Source organism: Phyllostomus hastatus, unplaced genomic scaffold (assembly GCF_019186645.2).
Source record: "Phyllostomus hastatus isolate PE091 unplaced genomic scaffold, TTU_PhHast_1.1 phas_contig_159, whole genome shotgun sequence".
NCBI lineage: Eukaryota > Metazoa > Chordata > Mammalia > Chiroptera > Phyllostomidae > Phyllostomus > Phyllostomus hastatus.
The window spans coordinates 2,719,739-2,734,236 of record NW_025333640.1 but is presented as its reverse complement, the minus strand read 5'-3'; the positions used below and the strand labels follow the sequence as shown (position 1 = coordinate 2,734,236).

The 14,498-nt window shown below is 56.9% G+C and overlaps 1 protein-coding gene across 2 annotated transcripts; it reads right to left on the bottom strand.

Moving 5' to 3' along the window:
* Nucleotides 1–1,084: 1,084 nt before the first annotated feature.
* On the bottom strand, nt 1,085–8,957 carry MATK (megakaryocyte-associated tyrosine kinase). 2 transcript variants are annotated; one of them, XM_045831894.1, is made up of 14 exons: nt 8,804–8,957; nt 8,241–8,375; nt 7,482–7,539; nt 7,012–7,125; nt 6,782–6,897; nt 6,481–6,700; nt 5,987–6,080; nt 4,753–4,818; nt 3,454–3,553; nt 3,291–3,375; nt 3,132–3,205; nt 2,800–2,995; nt 2,307–2,393; nt 1,085–2,220 (listed from the first exon to the last, which is right to left on the bottom strand). In XM_045831894.1, the coding sequence occupies exons 3-14, from the start codon at nt 7,488–7,490 to the stop codon at nt 1,981–1,983; spliced, it is 1,401 nt and encodes a 466-aa protein (XP_045687850.1). In that variant the 5' UTR covers nt 7,491–7,539; nt 8,241–8,375; nt 8,804–8,957; the 3' UTR covers nt 1,085–1,980. The 2 variants fall into 2 exon arrangements, with proteins under 2 accessions (XP_045687850.1, XP_045687849.1); XM_045831893.1 differs by lacking the exon at nt 8,241–8,375.
* Nucleotides 8,958–14,498: the final 5,541 nt, after the last annotated feature.

Sequence of the window (14,498 nt, the reverse complement as noted above, 5' to 3'; positions counted from 1 at the left end):
GGAGGAGGCAGCCGGGGCCCCACTGTCCTGTGAGGGAGGGCTGGGGTCAGGAGGCTGGGGAGGCCGCAGAGGTCCTGAGCCCCGGCTGGAGGGGCAGCTAGTGCTTCCTGGTTCCTTGCAGGCCACAGCTGCCCCAACAACTATGAGGCAGGCTTTGGGCTCTGTGGCCGGGGGAGCCAGCCAGGCCTGTGGGGCAGGCAGGTAATTCCCCTAATTACTTCATCACTTCAAAACGTTAAAAAGCTGCTCAGTTCTCAGGTCCCAATTAGCTAATTGGCCCCACTGGTTAAGAAGCCACAGGAGGGATCCGGGTCAGGTGCAGGGGCCTTTCAAGATTTAGCAGGATGTGGCTGAAGTTGCAGACGCTGTGTCAGCTTAGAGGGCCGGATTAGGGGCAGGGTGGGGCCAGACCCGGGGACAGGCGGCCCCTCCAGCTGGATCAGTCGGTGGGGTGGTTGTGTGCGCATGCACACAGGCAGGCCACTGCTGCTCCAGCCTCCGATTTCTCCCCCAGGAGGAATCACTGACCCCCTTCAGGTGCTGTGGGGAAACTGAGGCCAGGAGGTGGGGCCAGGCTTCGGGAGGCACTTCAGGAGGTCACTGTGACCTTTGGGCGTTTGTCTAGCTCAGGGCCAGCTCAGGCAGGGTGGGTCAGCAGAGGTGATAGGGTGTGCTCTGGCCTGGTGTCCCCTCCCCAGCTTGGGAGGTCCTGGGGTGGGACAACATGCAGCCTGGCCCAAGACCCCCTCCAGACACCCCCTCTGGGCACCGTGAGGCTGCCCGGATGAGGACACTAACCGAGATGGGGTGGCTGAGTCACAGCAAACCTGCGAACCAGCTGTGCGCTCAGCCCCTCACTTCCTCCCCTCTCTGGGCCCTTCCACCCCCATCCCGCCTCATCGAGGTACCTGATAGTAGAGGAGACTGGTGGGCCCAGATGGGGGACCAGCCTCACTCCTTTGCCTGAGGCTGCCCCAGGCCACACAGCTAGGGGGCAAGTGAGAATTCAAACCCGGCAGCAAGTCAGGAGCCCAGCCCCCCTCACCTGATTGGACAAGAGGGGCAGAGCCTTGGAACTGGCTGTTCAAGGGGCTTTTATTTTTTTAATCTTCACTCAAAGATATGTGCATTGACTCTTTTTGAGAGAGAAAGGCAGATGGAAACACCGATGTGAGAAACACCCATTGGCTGCCTCCCATATGTGCTGACCAGGGATCGAACCCATAAGCTTTTGGTGCATAAGATGATGCTCCAACCAAGTGAATCACTAGGCCAGAGATCAGCTGGCTTTTCTTGAGTCTCCTCTGGAGCCACTAGGTCAGGCAGGTGGGCTGTGACAGCTGGAGAATGTCGGTGTCCACACTGGAACATCCCCACGCAGGGACACAGCTACAGCAGCAGAGCCTCCCTGGGCTCCAGTGCACCTGCTCCGAGGGACAAGTCTCCCATGATCCTTTGTGTTCAGGACCCCAAGGGTTGGGCACCCACCCAGAGGTTGAAACTTTGAGGGTTGAATGCGGCACCCACAAATGGACCAAAGTGGGGACCTGTGTGTGATGGCAGGTGGGTGCACGTGATGGCTGTGGTCCCTGGCCTGGAGAGTCTCCTGCTCCATCCCAGGGGTCTGCATCCCCACAGTGGCTGCCAGGGGGTCACAGCTGGGCAGACAACTGGCAGGTGGACTGTCCAGGACTGGGTGATGGAAGACAGTGTGTACCCCTTGGGCTGAGAGGATGTTGGGGGTCGCAGAGACAGACTCAGATGCCCACAGTTTTCGGAACCAGTCTTTATCGATGCACCAATCCTTCTCCCCAGGTCTGCGATGGCCAGGGACTGCCCCGAGCCCCCAGGAGGGCCTGCTCCGTGCTGTGAGCCAGGTGGGCAGCTTGCTGGCCCTGACCCTCCTTAGGCCTGCCTGTGTCCCCATCCTGAGCCCCTACTCTCTCGGTCTTCTGGGGCCCATGGCCCACCAAGGCAGCATCAAGGCTCTTGGCCGCAGGGCAGGGTGGGGCCATCAGTGTCCTGCCTTTCGACATGGCCAGTGGCACCCACACTGCGCAGCTCCCGGGCCAGCTTCTCGGCCAGTTTTCGAAAAGGTGGCCGGCGGGTGGGCTCCGCCTCCCAGCAGCTGCTCATGAGCGTGTGGACAGCGCCTGGGCAGTCCTCCGGGGGTTCCATGCGATACCCCTTCTCCACAGCCTCTGTCACCTCCTTCAGCGACTGTGGGCAGAGGGCACACCAGTGTGGGCTGGGGTTCAGCACCACCGTCCCAGACTCAGTGCCTCCCCCACCCAGACCACACTCACCATCTTGGGGTACGGAGCACGGCCATACGAGAAGACCTCCCACAGCAGCACCCCGAAACTCCAGACATCGGACTTGCTGGAGAATTTCTGTGGGGTCCAAGACCAGGGTGAGGAGGGACCCTTCAGGGTTTCAGCTCCAGTCCCTGATTCCTCCAGAAAGTCCCCCTGGATTGTCCTTCACTCTGGTGCCTTCCTAACAGACTACATTCCCTGAGTCCGTGCCCCCTCGGCTGAGTGGAGCTCAGACTCAGTGCAGGGAGGAGGTTGGTTATTCTCACCCTCAGCACTGAGCCCAGAAATGGGGGAACTGAGGCCCAGACAGGGTCACACACAGGAGAGACAAGATGAGCACCAAAAAGAACAACTATGGGCCAAGTACTCACTGGGGAGGCAGAGACATTTCCTTTGGAGGTTCAGAGAGGCCAAGACACGTGCCCAGGATCACATGGTGGAGCTGAGGCTCCAAGGTCCCTGGGGACAGAGGGGCACTCACCCCATGTTTGAGTGCCTCGGGCGCCGTCCATTTGACTGGCAGCCGGCTGGAGTCTAGCCCCTTCCGCTCAGCTTTGGCCAGGCCAAAGTCGCTGACCTTGGCCACCAGGTCCTCAGAAATGAGGATGTTGCGAGCAGCAAGATCTCGATGCACCAGCTTCTTGCTCTCCAGGTACTCCATGCCCTCGGCCACATGCCTGGGGAGGGGGCAGGGCATAGGGGCTCCAGTGGCCAGGTCAAAAACTCCCAAGGCCAGGCTCCTTTCTGCTCTGTGCCTTGGTTTCCCCTTGACCTTGGAAAGTTTCCTCCCTGCCCTCCAAGGGCCCTACTCACAGGGAAAACTGCAGAAGCTGTGGGGTGTTCACAAGGGCCCGGCCCCGAGTCCGTAGAAAGTTCACCAGGTTGCCCTGCGGCAGGTGGGGACATGGGACTAGGGTTTGAAGCTTCTTGGCTGCCTCCCCAAGCCCCGCCTGCACCCCATCGCCACCATACCTTGCTCACGTGCTCCATGACGATGTAGAGCCCCTGGTGCAGGATCACACCCAGCAGACGCACCAGGTTCTTATGCTGCATCTTCCTGTGGGGGACAGGTGGGGGGTGGAGGCACAGCCAGAACCCCCAACCCCAGCGCTTCTGATCCCTACCAAGGACTCACGTCATGACCGCTGTCTCGTCCAGGAAGGCCTGGGCCGTCACGTCACACTTGATGTTCTTCACGGCCACCTTCTGGCCCAGGTACTCGCCCTGCAGGACCGCTGCGGGGTGGGATGGAGACCAGGACCCAGCAGAGATGGGGACAGACACGGGGACATATCCACTCACACTGACCCCCATGTACACCAGCACAGCCTGTGTCCCCCGGGCCTGGAAACCCCCTAGTCCACACAAGCTCCAAACCCCTGATCAGAGAAAATCTAGGGGTCTGTAAACTCTGGTCCTAGGGCCAAATCCAGTCCAGTCATGTTTTTTGGCAAGGTCCAGGAGCTCAGAGTGATTTTTACTTTTTTTTTTTTTAATTCTCACCTGAGGATTTAAGAGAGAGAGGAAGGGAAAGAGAGAAACATCAATTGACTGCCTCCCATAGGCACCCCAACCAAGGCTTGAACCTGCGACCTAGGTACGTGCTCTGACTGGGAATGGAACCTGCCACCCTTTGGTGTACAGGATGATGCTCCAAAAAAAATAAGCCACCCAGCAGGGCAGTTTTTATGTTCTTAAATGGTTTAAAAAAATCAAAAGCTCCTGGACTGAGTGTGGGCCTACGAACCAAAGGGTTACCAGTTCAATTCCCAGCCAGGGCACATGCCTGAGTTGCAGGCCAGGTCCCCAGTAGGGGGCGCATGAGAGGCAATCACACATTGATGTTTCTCTCCCTCTCTCCCTCCTGTCCCTTCTCTCTAAAAATAAATAAAATCTTAAAAAAATCAAAAGAATGTTATTTCATGACACATGAAAATTATAGAAAATACAAAATTCAGTGTCCACTAATTAAGTTCTAGTAGCACGCAGCCACACCCATTGGTTCGCCTATTGCCTGTGGCTGCTTTTCTGTCACACACACAGAACTGAGCAGATGTAACAGACTGGCCTGTGAGGCCAAAACTATTTGCACTTCGGCCCCTTACAGAGAAAGACAGCAGATCCGAGGCCCAGAGCTTTCCAGAATAATCATTTCAGGAACTGGCATTCCAAGCAGACAGACCAGCATGTACAAGAGCCTGAAGCGTGAGGGACTCACGTCCACTGGACGCTCGCCTGGGTTAATTCGCTCCTCACGACAGCTGTTGTGGACCCCTTTCCCAGAGCAGGAAACTGAAGCTCAGAGAATGGAATGGTTTGTCTTCAGCCGCCCAGCAAAGTAGGTATTAAATATGGATGTGAATTCATCTCAATGATTCCAAATTCTGAACAACCCCCCACCTGCTTCAGCCCCCCAGCCTATGCCCCCACTCACCTCCAAACTCCCCCTCTCCGATCTGCGTTCCCAAGGTCAAATACTGCAGGTTTAGTAACCAGCCAGCTGTGAGGCAAAGACCTGGTCAGAGGGGTGACAGGCTTTCCCAGCCCCTCCCTTCCAGGGCGCCACCTGGAGAGACCAGGTGGTGTCTCCCACAGCACCCAGCGGCGGGCACACATTCGGTGGCCATCGTTCCCAGCCATGGTCCAAGGGCATGTCTGAGGCACCGGCTCCTGGCACCGGTTATCATCTGGTGGAAGGCAACACAGCCTCCCCTTTGGGGCTGCCCGACTCTTTTGTGTGGAGACTGCGTCCCTCCAATACCCTGAGGGCTCTTCCTTTTAAAAGCTTCTGGAACCTTTCGGAAACTTCCAGTGCTCTAAGTCACAATCTGCTCTAGCCTCCCTGACCCCTAGTCTCTAGCAGGCCCGTGTTCTCCCCCACCTTCCCCTCTCGCAGCTTCTGCAGGCCTCTCCCCTATCTAAATCAGGAGCCCTTAGGCACAGCTGCCATCCCCAAGGTGTCCAGGTTTTCCCAGGACAGACACATGCTTCCAAGGAGACAGCCAGAATCATCAGGTTCAAAAGACTGTCGGGGTGGCTCTGGTTGGGGACCTTTGCTTTGGGACTTCAGTATTGATGATTTCGCTACGAGGAGGCTGGAAAGGCCTTTCAGGTGAAAGGCACAGAATGCACAATGGACTGGCAACACGAGAGGAAATGAGTCACAACCAGGGGGACTTGTGAATGGAGGAGGGGCCATGTAGATGAGGCAGGAAAGAAGTTCTCAGCCACAAGGGGAAGTTCTGGAAGGTAGCAGAGCTGCAGGGTCTCTCTTCTTACTGCAGGGTAGCAATGTGGGGGGTTTCAGGTAGCAGGTTGCCTCTGGGGGCTGAGGAGCAGGAGTCAGGAGGCAGGGGAACTGCCCCCCTGAAAGGAGATGGTCTGATGGCGTGAAGGGGATGTGGGAGGGTGGGTGGGTCGACGTTTGGCCAGGTTTCAAGTTCAGGTGACAGGGCAAATGGTGGGGACAAGGGAGAAGCAGCAGGTGTGGGAATCCGCTCAATTTGGGGCTGATTGGCATCTATGGTGCCCCTGCCTGACCCAGGGGCAGCCCAGGCCTTCCACCACAGTGTAATGCGCAGGTGCTGTGGCCTGGGCCGTGCGCCAAGCCCCGGGGCGCTCCCTCCCCAGGTGGAGCAAATGTGGGCAGCGAGGGTGCAGACTCCTACCCTTGGCCAGCTCCTCCTCTGCCGATTTGGTCCCCTGCTTCCTCTTGGGTTTCATGAGTTTTGTGCAGATGGCCCCCTTGTCCTTGCTGTAATGCTGCAGGGTAGGGTGAGCAGAGGTGGCTGTGAGTCAGACCCCTTTAAGCAGGGGCACCCCCGCATCCTGTCCCCTTCCTGGAGGTGGGCTCTGGACGAGGTGGGCAGGAGCTGGTAAGGAGAGGGGTCTGGTTGCCCCAGGATGTGTTGGGCTGGTTTCCATGAGAATGGGGAAGGGTAGGGGCAGTCTCTGGATTACTGTCAGCTTGGAGGTCCTTGGAGGAGCCACTCAGTCCTTGCAGGTGGGACCCGGAGGGCTCCGACCAACTCTATGGTTGGTGGTCCATGGGAACCAGCTCCTTTCCCACATTAGGGAGCCTGTGGCTCTGTGGGCCCCTATGTCATTACAGCTGGGATGGGGCAGGGCCTGGGGGACATGCGGCTCCAGGGTCCAGGTGTACCTCCACCATATCCATGAGGTTGCAAAAGCAGATGGCCTCATCTATGGTCAGGTGGCCGTCGCGGTGCAGCACGCGGTAGTGGAACACTTCTTGCAGGAAGCTCACGCACAGCACGTAGTCACCAGGATGCCGCACTGACTCTCGCACCAGGAACAGCCCATCCTCCGGCGGCTGCAGCAGCTGCACTGCCTCGTGGCCCGAGATCTTCCCATGGAACCACCTGCAGTGGCAGGAGGGTGGGTTGGGTCCAGCTGGCCAAGCCCTCCTGAACCCCCATCCCAGGGCTCACCCCACAACTCACGGCATGAGGCTGAGTTTGGAGTCAGCTGAGAGGGCTTCACGTTCCCGAAGAGCGCCCGCCGCCAGCAGCCCCTCTTGCCCACTGGTATGGTGCTTGGCTCGATACCAGCTCTTGCTCTGCCAGAGAGGGAGCCGGGGGTCGGTGTGGTGGCGGAGGGGTTGGGTGGGAGCGGGTTATTCCTGGCAGAGTCCCATCCCCAAACACACCCAGGCCCCCAGGCCACAGCTCACCTCACAAACCTCCAGGATGGTGACCACGTCGCCCTTGCGGAAGGCCAGCTCTCCGGGCTTTGGTCGCGTGTGCTCACACTTGGTGATGCATTGGGTGCCTGGAGCCCAGCGCCTCTGGGTGGGAGGCATGGGGGAGAGGGGCAAAGGAGGCATGAAGGAGGTGCCCTCCCCCAGAAAGAGATGGGACTGAGACAGAGAAAACACAAGAAAGGGGGAGAAGAGGAGAGGACACAAGGAAGGGAGCAGCTGGCAGGGGTACCTTAGTCACAAACAGCGCACTCGGAGCAGGTCAGGAAAAAAAGGTGAAGGAGACACAATGTCAAGTGACAGAGAAGACTGGAAGACACCAGCTAAAGGGGACCTGGGTCGGAGTATTACGTGCCCCCTCACCCATGGAGCCGGAGTCCTGTGGGTGTGGACTGAGCTGAGGAAGGGCCAAGGACCCAGGAACCCAGGCTGGGGGTACTCACTGTGGGCATCCTGGCTGGATGGGCAGGGGTGCCAGGCGTGGAGACAGCGAAGGCTCACCTGGGGAGGGGGCAGAGACCAGCTGGAGAGCACAGATTCAAGCCAGACCAGGGCTCTGGGGGCCACCACCACCACTACCAGCCCAGGCCAGGTGGAGGCAACAGCCAGGGGCATCCCCAGGGGGAGTCCCAGACATTGGCTCTCCCAGCCCTTCTGGAAGGTGGCCTTTCCCTGGGGGAGTTCCTTCAAAGCCATGAAACATCAGTGAGGAAACCGCAGAGCCTAGCCCCATCGTTGTTCCCAAAGGGGAACTGAGGACTGGAATGGACACAGAGCAAGTGGTCACAGGCTGGGGAGGAGGGGGGCGCCTGGCTCAGACCCCAGTGGCCCACATGGCGCATGGGGAGCTTGGTGCCACCTAATCAAGCCTTGTTCTTCCTCTTTTTCGGTGAGTAGGCAGGAGCAAGACAAATACACAATGACTCAAGGTCATTCCCAAGAAACTCTGACCCTATAGTGGGACGGTGCCACCCTGCTGTCCTCATCTGGCTGGCTAGCTGAGCCTTTCTAATTCCCCCACCCCACCCCACGGGAGGACGGACACAAAGGACCCCCACTGCTGCTTAGGTGGGGACTTTTTCACCCCCCGGCCTCCCCCACTGACCACACCACAGGTGGCTGGGCAGTGGGACTTGTTCCAGGGTTAGGCTCTGCCCCTCCAGCGTGCACCCTCATAAATTCCCAGCCCTACATGTACTCACACGCATACCGATCCATGTACACACGAGCACACAGAGAAACACATGGGGCTTGGACACAGGTGGATACAGGTACCCACAGGCACGCAGGTATGCAAGCAAAGGCACGTCCCCCTAGAGACAGGTGTGCACACGCATCTACAAGTGTGTACACACACACAGATGCTCAGACATCTGGAAATGTATCTGTCCACCCCTCTCTCAACACATACAGAACCACATTTGAACACCTGGGCGCCATACGCTGGGCCACCCGGGCACGAAGAGCTACACGCAGGGCCGCGCACACGCATCTCGGTCACACGCGCACATCCCTCCACGTGTACGCGCGGGTACACACACCCAGGCATTCGCAGACGCGCACACCTCCCACCCAGGAAAATACCCCCCACCCGCGCCTGAAAGCTTCTAACCGTCCCCACCCCAGCCTCATACCCGCCACCACGCGCCCCGGACGCATATACTTGTGCGCACACCAGCTCCTCTCACGCACGCCTGAGCCTCCCCGGAGCCCTCCGGTTCTCAACGCCCCGTGGTCTTTCCCCACATCCCCGCTGCCCGCTCACCTGCTCAGGGGGCGTCTCGGGGCCGCACTCTGTATCCGCCCCCAGGAGGGCCCCCGCGCGCTGGCTGCGCACCCCGAGGCTGCCCCGGCTGCACAACTTGGAGCAAGTTCCTCCGTTTCCTCATTTTGGGCGGGGGGAGGTGGTTTGGGGTGGGGGGAGCAGGAGACGCCGCGGCCTGAAGGCCCTCGCGGGTCCTAGCGCCGGTCGCACTGCGGTCTGCTCTGCGCACGCCGCCGGCCCCTCCCCGCCCCGCCTCCGCGGTTCCCGGCACCTCCCCAGTAGCCCGGGTGGGGAACTGCAGGTTCTCAGGGGTTTCTTGCCGTTTCCTGGCCTGGAGCCTCGGGGCGAGCACACTGCCCCCTGCCCATCCCGGGAGGCAGAGGCCTTGGACCGTGGAGCAGGTGCCGCAGCATGCGAGGGAAGGGGGGTGCGTGAGTGAGCTGCCTGTTGGGGAGGTAAGCAAGCCGCAGAGTCCAGACGACACAGTGGACCCTCTGACTCGGCATTCCAACACCCTCATTCAGCTTCTCTGCCAATGGAGACTCATTTAACTAATCACTTGTTGCTATAGAGGGCTGTTGGTGCCTGGTGCAGAGAAAGCACCCCAAAAATGTTCACCACTATGTCAGTGTCATCATCATCATCATTAAGGGAAAACTGGGGCTTCAGGAAAAAAACATGTGGAACTGGAGGTCTCCAGGTGGAGCAGCTTTCTTTTGGAAAATAAAGGTGGTGCCTGACCCAGGGTCAACCCAGCTGTGCCAGAGGCAGGACTGCCCCTCGCTTGGCCTCCCTTTCCTCCGCTGCAGGGCCAGGCAGTGCTGGCCTCCCTCCCAGAGGACAGCTGGATGAGCCCTGGATGGCCAGGGCACTGGGCACCAGCCCCAGAGATGGCTCCGTGGGCTCCCTTACCGATCCTTCTATGCAGGGGTCCACTTGGTCACTGAGGAAGCTGACCCGGGGAGGGTAATGAACCAAGATGCCCAGATAGTGCAGGTCCTCTATTGCCCTTCTGCTACTCCAAAAGGTTTAGGGGCTATGCTTCCAAAGCACCATGGGATTTCGGGGAACAGTGGCCCAGTTCTTAGAATCACAGAATATCCATATTGTGCAATATGATACGACAAAAACTAGGAAACTGTGTATTAAAGTGTATTAAGGTTTTCACAGCTGTTGAAAACCACCACCACCAGGATGGGACACAGTGCAAACGGTGCGATCCCATTTTTGTCATATAGGAGCGAAGGAGAGAGTAAATTGGTGGGGAAAGTTCCAGAAGGGAACCCTCCAACTGGCAGCAAGGTTGTCCCCAGCAAGGGAGGTGGGCCGGGGGAGCCGGTGGGAGAGTCCACCTTTCCTGCCCGGCGGTGTGATTTATCAGTGGTGGCAGTGTTTGCACAGAGGGTCCTCTGGGGACATCCCTGCTGAGCAAGGGCTCCCTGTGCTCACAGATCCCCCTGAGAGCCCCAGGAGTCTCAGGACAGCTTCTCCAGGGACCTGTGGGACAGGCCCCCTACCTCCTCCCTCCCAGCCAGCAGCATGGGGCCGCGATTCTGCAGCTGGCATTCCATCAGGTGATGAAGGCCCTCCGTACATGGCAAACCATGTTTGCTTGCCAAAAATAGGAATTCGGCCTGAAAATAGCCAAAGCAGAAACCCACAGCATCGTTAGGTTCTCACCAGAGACAGCTGTGGCCTCAGCCCCGACAGGAGCTGACGTCTAGGAGTTTAAGATGCCCTGGCGCCCATGGAGACTCTCCTGGCTGTAGGCAGAGAGACAGGAAGACCGGGCTGGCTTTCTCCCTCTGTGAATGGGTACTTAGTGCCTGAGTAAACCCCCATCCTGCCCAGGACCTTCGGGGGTCCTTGTCCCATGATTAGAGGAAGCAAAGGTGTTGAGACAGGGAAAGGACAGACTTAAGGAGACAGCATCAAGTGCTGAGCCCCAAAGGGCTGGCCTAGTGTACAGGAAGCCCCTCAGGGTGTGGGCACGGGGCACTGAGCGGTGCCTAACTCTACTGGGGTAGATTTGAGTTCATGGTTTGTTTGGGTCAGAACTATGGAAGAGGTGAGCTCCCCATCCCTGGAGGCATCCAAGAATTGGCTACTTTGAATTACAAAGACTCGATGGGTCTTCCGGTCCCCAGAGGTGGCAACACTAGTTTCTCCTGCCTGCTGCCAAGAGCTGGGGGACTCACCAGCTCTCGCTTGAAGCTGCATCAGTGGATCAGGCTCCAGAATTCCCCCGCCCCAGGCTCCTCACCCTCCATATTTCAGTCCTGCCAATTTGAATCCAGAAATTCTTTGACCCTCCCTGACCCCACATCTGCTGCAGGATGGTGACGCAGCAGCCCCCTCCCCCATCTGGGCTGCCTCCAGTTTCTCTCCTTGCTACCGTTCACCTCCACTTCATCACTAAGGGAGGAAAATGTGACTGTGGTCCTTCCGTGCTCTAAATCCCTCCATAGCTCCCGCTGCCTTCAGGTCAGAGCCTAAAACACTCAGTCTGACATCCAGAGCTCTTCATGTTCAGGCTCCAGCTGCCTCTGTGGCCTCGTCTGCTTCTGCTCCCACCAAGCACCCGACAGCCTGGCAACTCCGAGCCGCAGGAGTTCGTGTGCTCTTGCACTGCGGTCCTCTCTTGGGAATGCACTTCCTCCACTGGCCGGCATCTTCTTCTCATCCTCCTGTGCCCCTCTTGACTGGCCTCACTTTTATGAAGCCTTCTCAGGCACCCCTACCCTTCTCAGAGCCAGACCTCACTTCTATGTCCTGAAAGAGTCCCTCTTCTCACTGTGTCATCTCACTGTGTGATGGGGCAGGGGCCTGGCCTTGGTGACTGAACCTGTCAGCCTACCTGAGAAGGAGCCAGCCTGGAGGAAGCAGAGCCAAGAAATAGAGAGAGAATCTTGCAGGAAGAATTCAAATCCTTGGATTTAGCCGCCCCTGGAGTTCACTCCATGCCTAGTGTAGGAAGTCAGTTGTTGCTTTTTGATTGCTCAGGAAGGGGTTTCTGCCCCTTGCGACCAAAAGAATTCCTAATACTAAAATGGGACCAGAGTGCGGTGTTGAAATGGACGGTCTCTGTGATGTGGAATCTGGGAGTCAGATGAGGGATATGAATTTCTTGGGTGTCCCTTCCATGAGCTGATAAATCCGCCTTCTGTGCACAGGATCGGGGGTGCTGGCTTCTGTCACTTGCAGCAGAGGAACCGGGAGAGACCCACCTTGTTCCTTCACCTGCAGGCCTTTCTTTTGCTCCCCCAAGTCTCCCTGTTCTTCACATCTAACCTCCTAGTTTGACTTTCGTGATGTGCCTAACCCTCTAACCCTCTGCTCCTCGAACTCCTGGAGATTTGGGGCGCCAATCCTCTCATTCTGAAAACTTTTAAAGACATTTTATAGATTTGAGAGAGAAACATTGATTTGTTGTTCCATTTATTTATGCACTGATTGATTGATTCTTGTATGTGCCCTGACCAGGGATTGAACCCGCAACCTTAGCACCTTGGGATGAGGCTCCAACCAGCTGAGCTACCTGGCCAGGGACCAATCCTCTCCTTTCAGAATGGGAGCAGCTGACACTCAGAGAGGCAAGGCCGCTTGCCTGTGGCTGATTGGGACTAGATGTGCAGGACTGTAGACATCTCCAGTGCAGTAGTAACTTCTCAAAGGCAGGACATATTTCTTTTTTTTTTTTTAGATTTTATTTATTTATTTTATTTTTAGAGAGAGGGAAAGGGAAGGAGAAAGAGAGGGAGAGAAACATCAATGTGTGGTTGCCTTTCTCATTCCCCTTACTGGGGACCTGGCCTGCTACCCAGGCATGTACCCTTGCTGGGAATCGAACTGGTCACCTTTTGGTTCACAGGATTGTGCTCAATCCATTGAGCTACGCCAGCCAGGGTGGCAGGACATATTTCTTATTCTTCTTTAGAAATATGGATGAAAATCATTGTAGGCAATTAACAAAGGGAGTCATGCCACAGGCACTTTACATTAGTGCATTAGTTAAGGTTAGGATTGGCTACAGGGCATGGAAGACACCAAGTGCTGGAGGCTTGAATTAAAAAGGAATGCTCTCTGAGAAAGGCAATCCTGGGAGTGTCAGGGACCCAGCTCCTGACGTGGTGCTGCTCTGCCTTTCTCACCACTCGAACATCCACCTCTTGATCAAAGATGGCTGCTGGGGCTCCAGCTATCCCACCTCCATTCCAGCCAATAGAAAGCAGGAAGTTGGCAGAGAAGGGTACACCTCTTCATTTAAAGACTTTTCTAGCCAAATACAGAAGTAAAGAAAGCTGTAGCCTTTGCAACAGAGGCTAAAGAAGATGGGAAGCAGGAATCCTGGCTTCCTCTTTCTCAGAATTCTCAGGCTCACTCCCACCTCAAGGCCTTTGCATTAGCTCTGCCTTCTGCCTGGGACACTTACCCAGACATACCCAACACTGCAGCAACCCTACAGAATATTTCAACCTGGGAACACTTCACATCCCCTCTCCTGTAGCTCCATGGAGCTGCCATGGCCTGACAGAACATATATTGTACCTGTTTATCTTGTCTCCTGGCTGTGTGCTTTGTAGAACATCAGCTCCCCAGTGCAGGGACTTTGGATGGTGTTGTTCACTGCTATGTCTCAGTACCTGTCACACAGGTACTTGCCTGACGGCTCAACTCTAGTAGAATATATTTTTTAAGCCAATGAATATTGGGAGGGGAAAGAACAAGCAGTGCCTGTCACCTGTGGGGCAAGCACTCTCGTACCCATTTCATAGATGGGGAAGCTGAGGCTCAGAGAATGCTGAGGCTCACCCTAGGTCACAGGATGTAGTAGGCTGGGCTTTGAACCCAGGCCTGTCCAGCTCCAAGGCCCGTGTGTTGGTGCATCACAAGGTGTGGAGCACGTGATAACCCCCCAAAGAGAATGTGTCCACAATCTTGCTTTCTAGATCTGGAAGGCAAGCAGGGCAGGGCAGCTGCAGCCAGATGTGGGGATGGCTCAGCTGAGGCACACGGCCAGATCAGACTGTCCCAATTAGCACATCTTTAAATTTAGCTTTCCCCACCCTGCTAGGGGACTCAGGGATTCAGTGGAGGAACTCTCTGCTCTTTCGAGGAAAACTGCTGCATTACTAGCTTTGCAACCAGAGCAGGCTGGATCATTCTCCACTTGTGGAACAAAGGGCGCCTGCAGGCATCCTGCAAAGGGTGCCGGAGGTGATCTGTTTTTGATGTGCAAGGCTGTCTGCTCTCCCCCCACACCCCTCAGCTAGCCTTCCTGGTACTGTGGGTGGAGCCAGACATACCATTTCCCGGCCACGCTTGCAGGTTCACGCTGTGTGAACTGGGTCCATGTCACTTTCTGGCGTACAACCTTCCCATGGCACTGCTGCTGTGTTTAGGATGAAATCCAAGCTCTTCACTGTGGCCACTGCCTGCCTGGTCCGGCCACAGCCACTGTCACCTCTCTGCTGTCAGCTCCCTTCATTTCCTGGCTCACTCCTGGTCCTCAAATGCTCCAGGCACAGTCCAGCCTCAGGCCCTTTGCAGGTGCTGTTTCCTCTTCTCTCGTTATATCCTGTCCTCAGCTCCTCTCAAGGCTGGCCCCTTCTCAGCATTTCCGGCTCCACCAGGAAACCGTTTCTGACCCCCCATAGTGAACACCCACCGTCCAAGCCCAAACCACTGCTGCCTT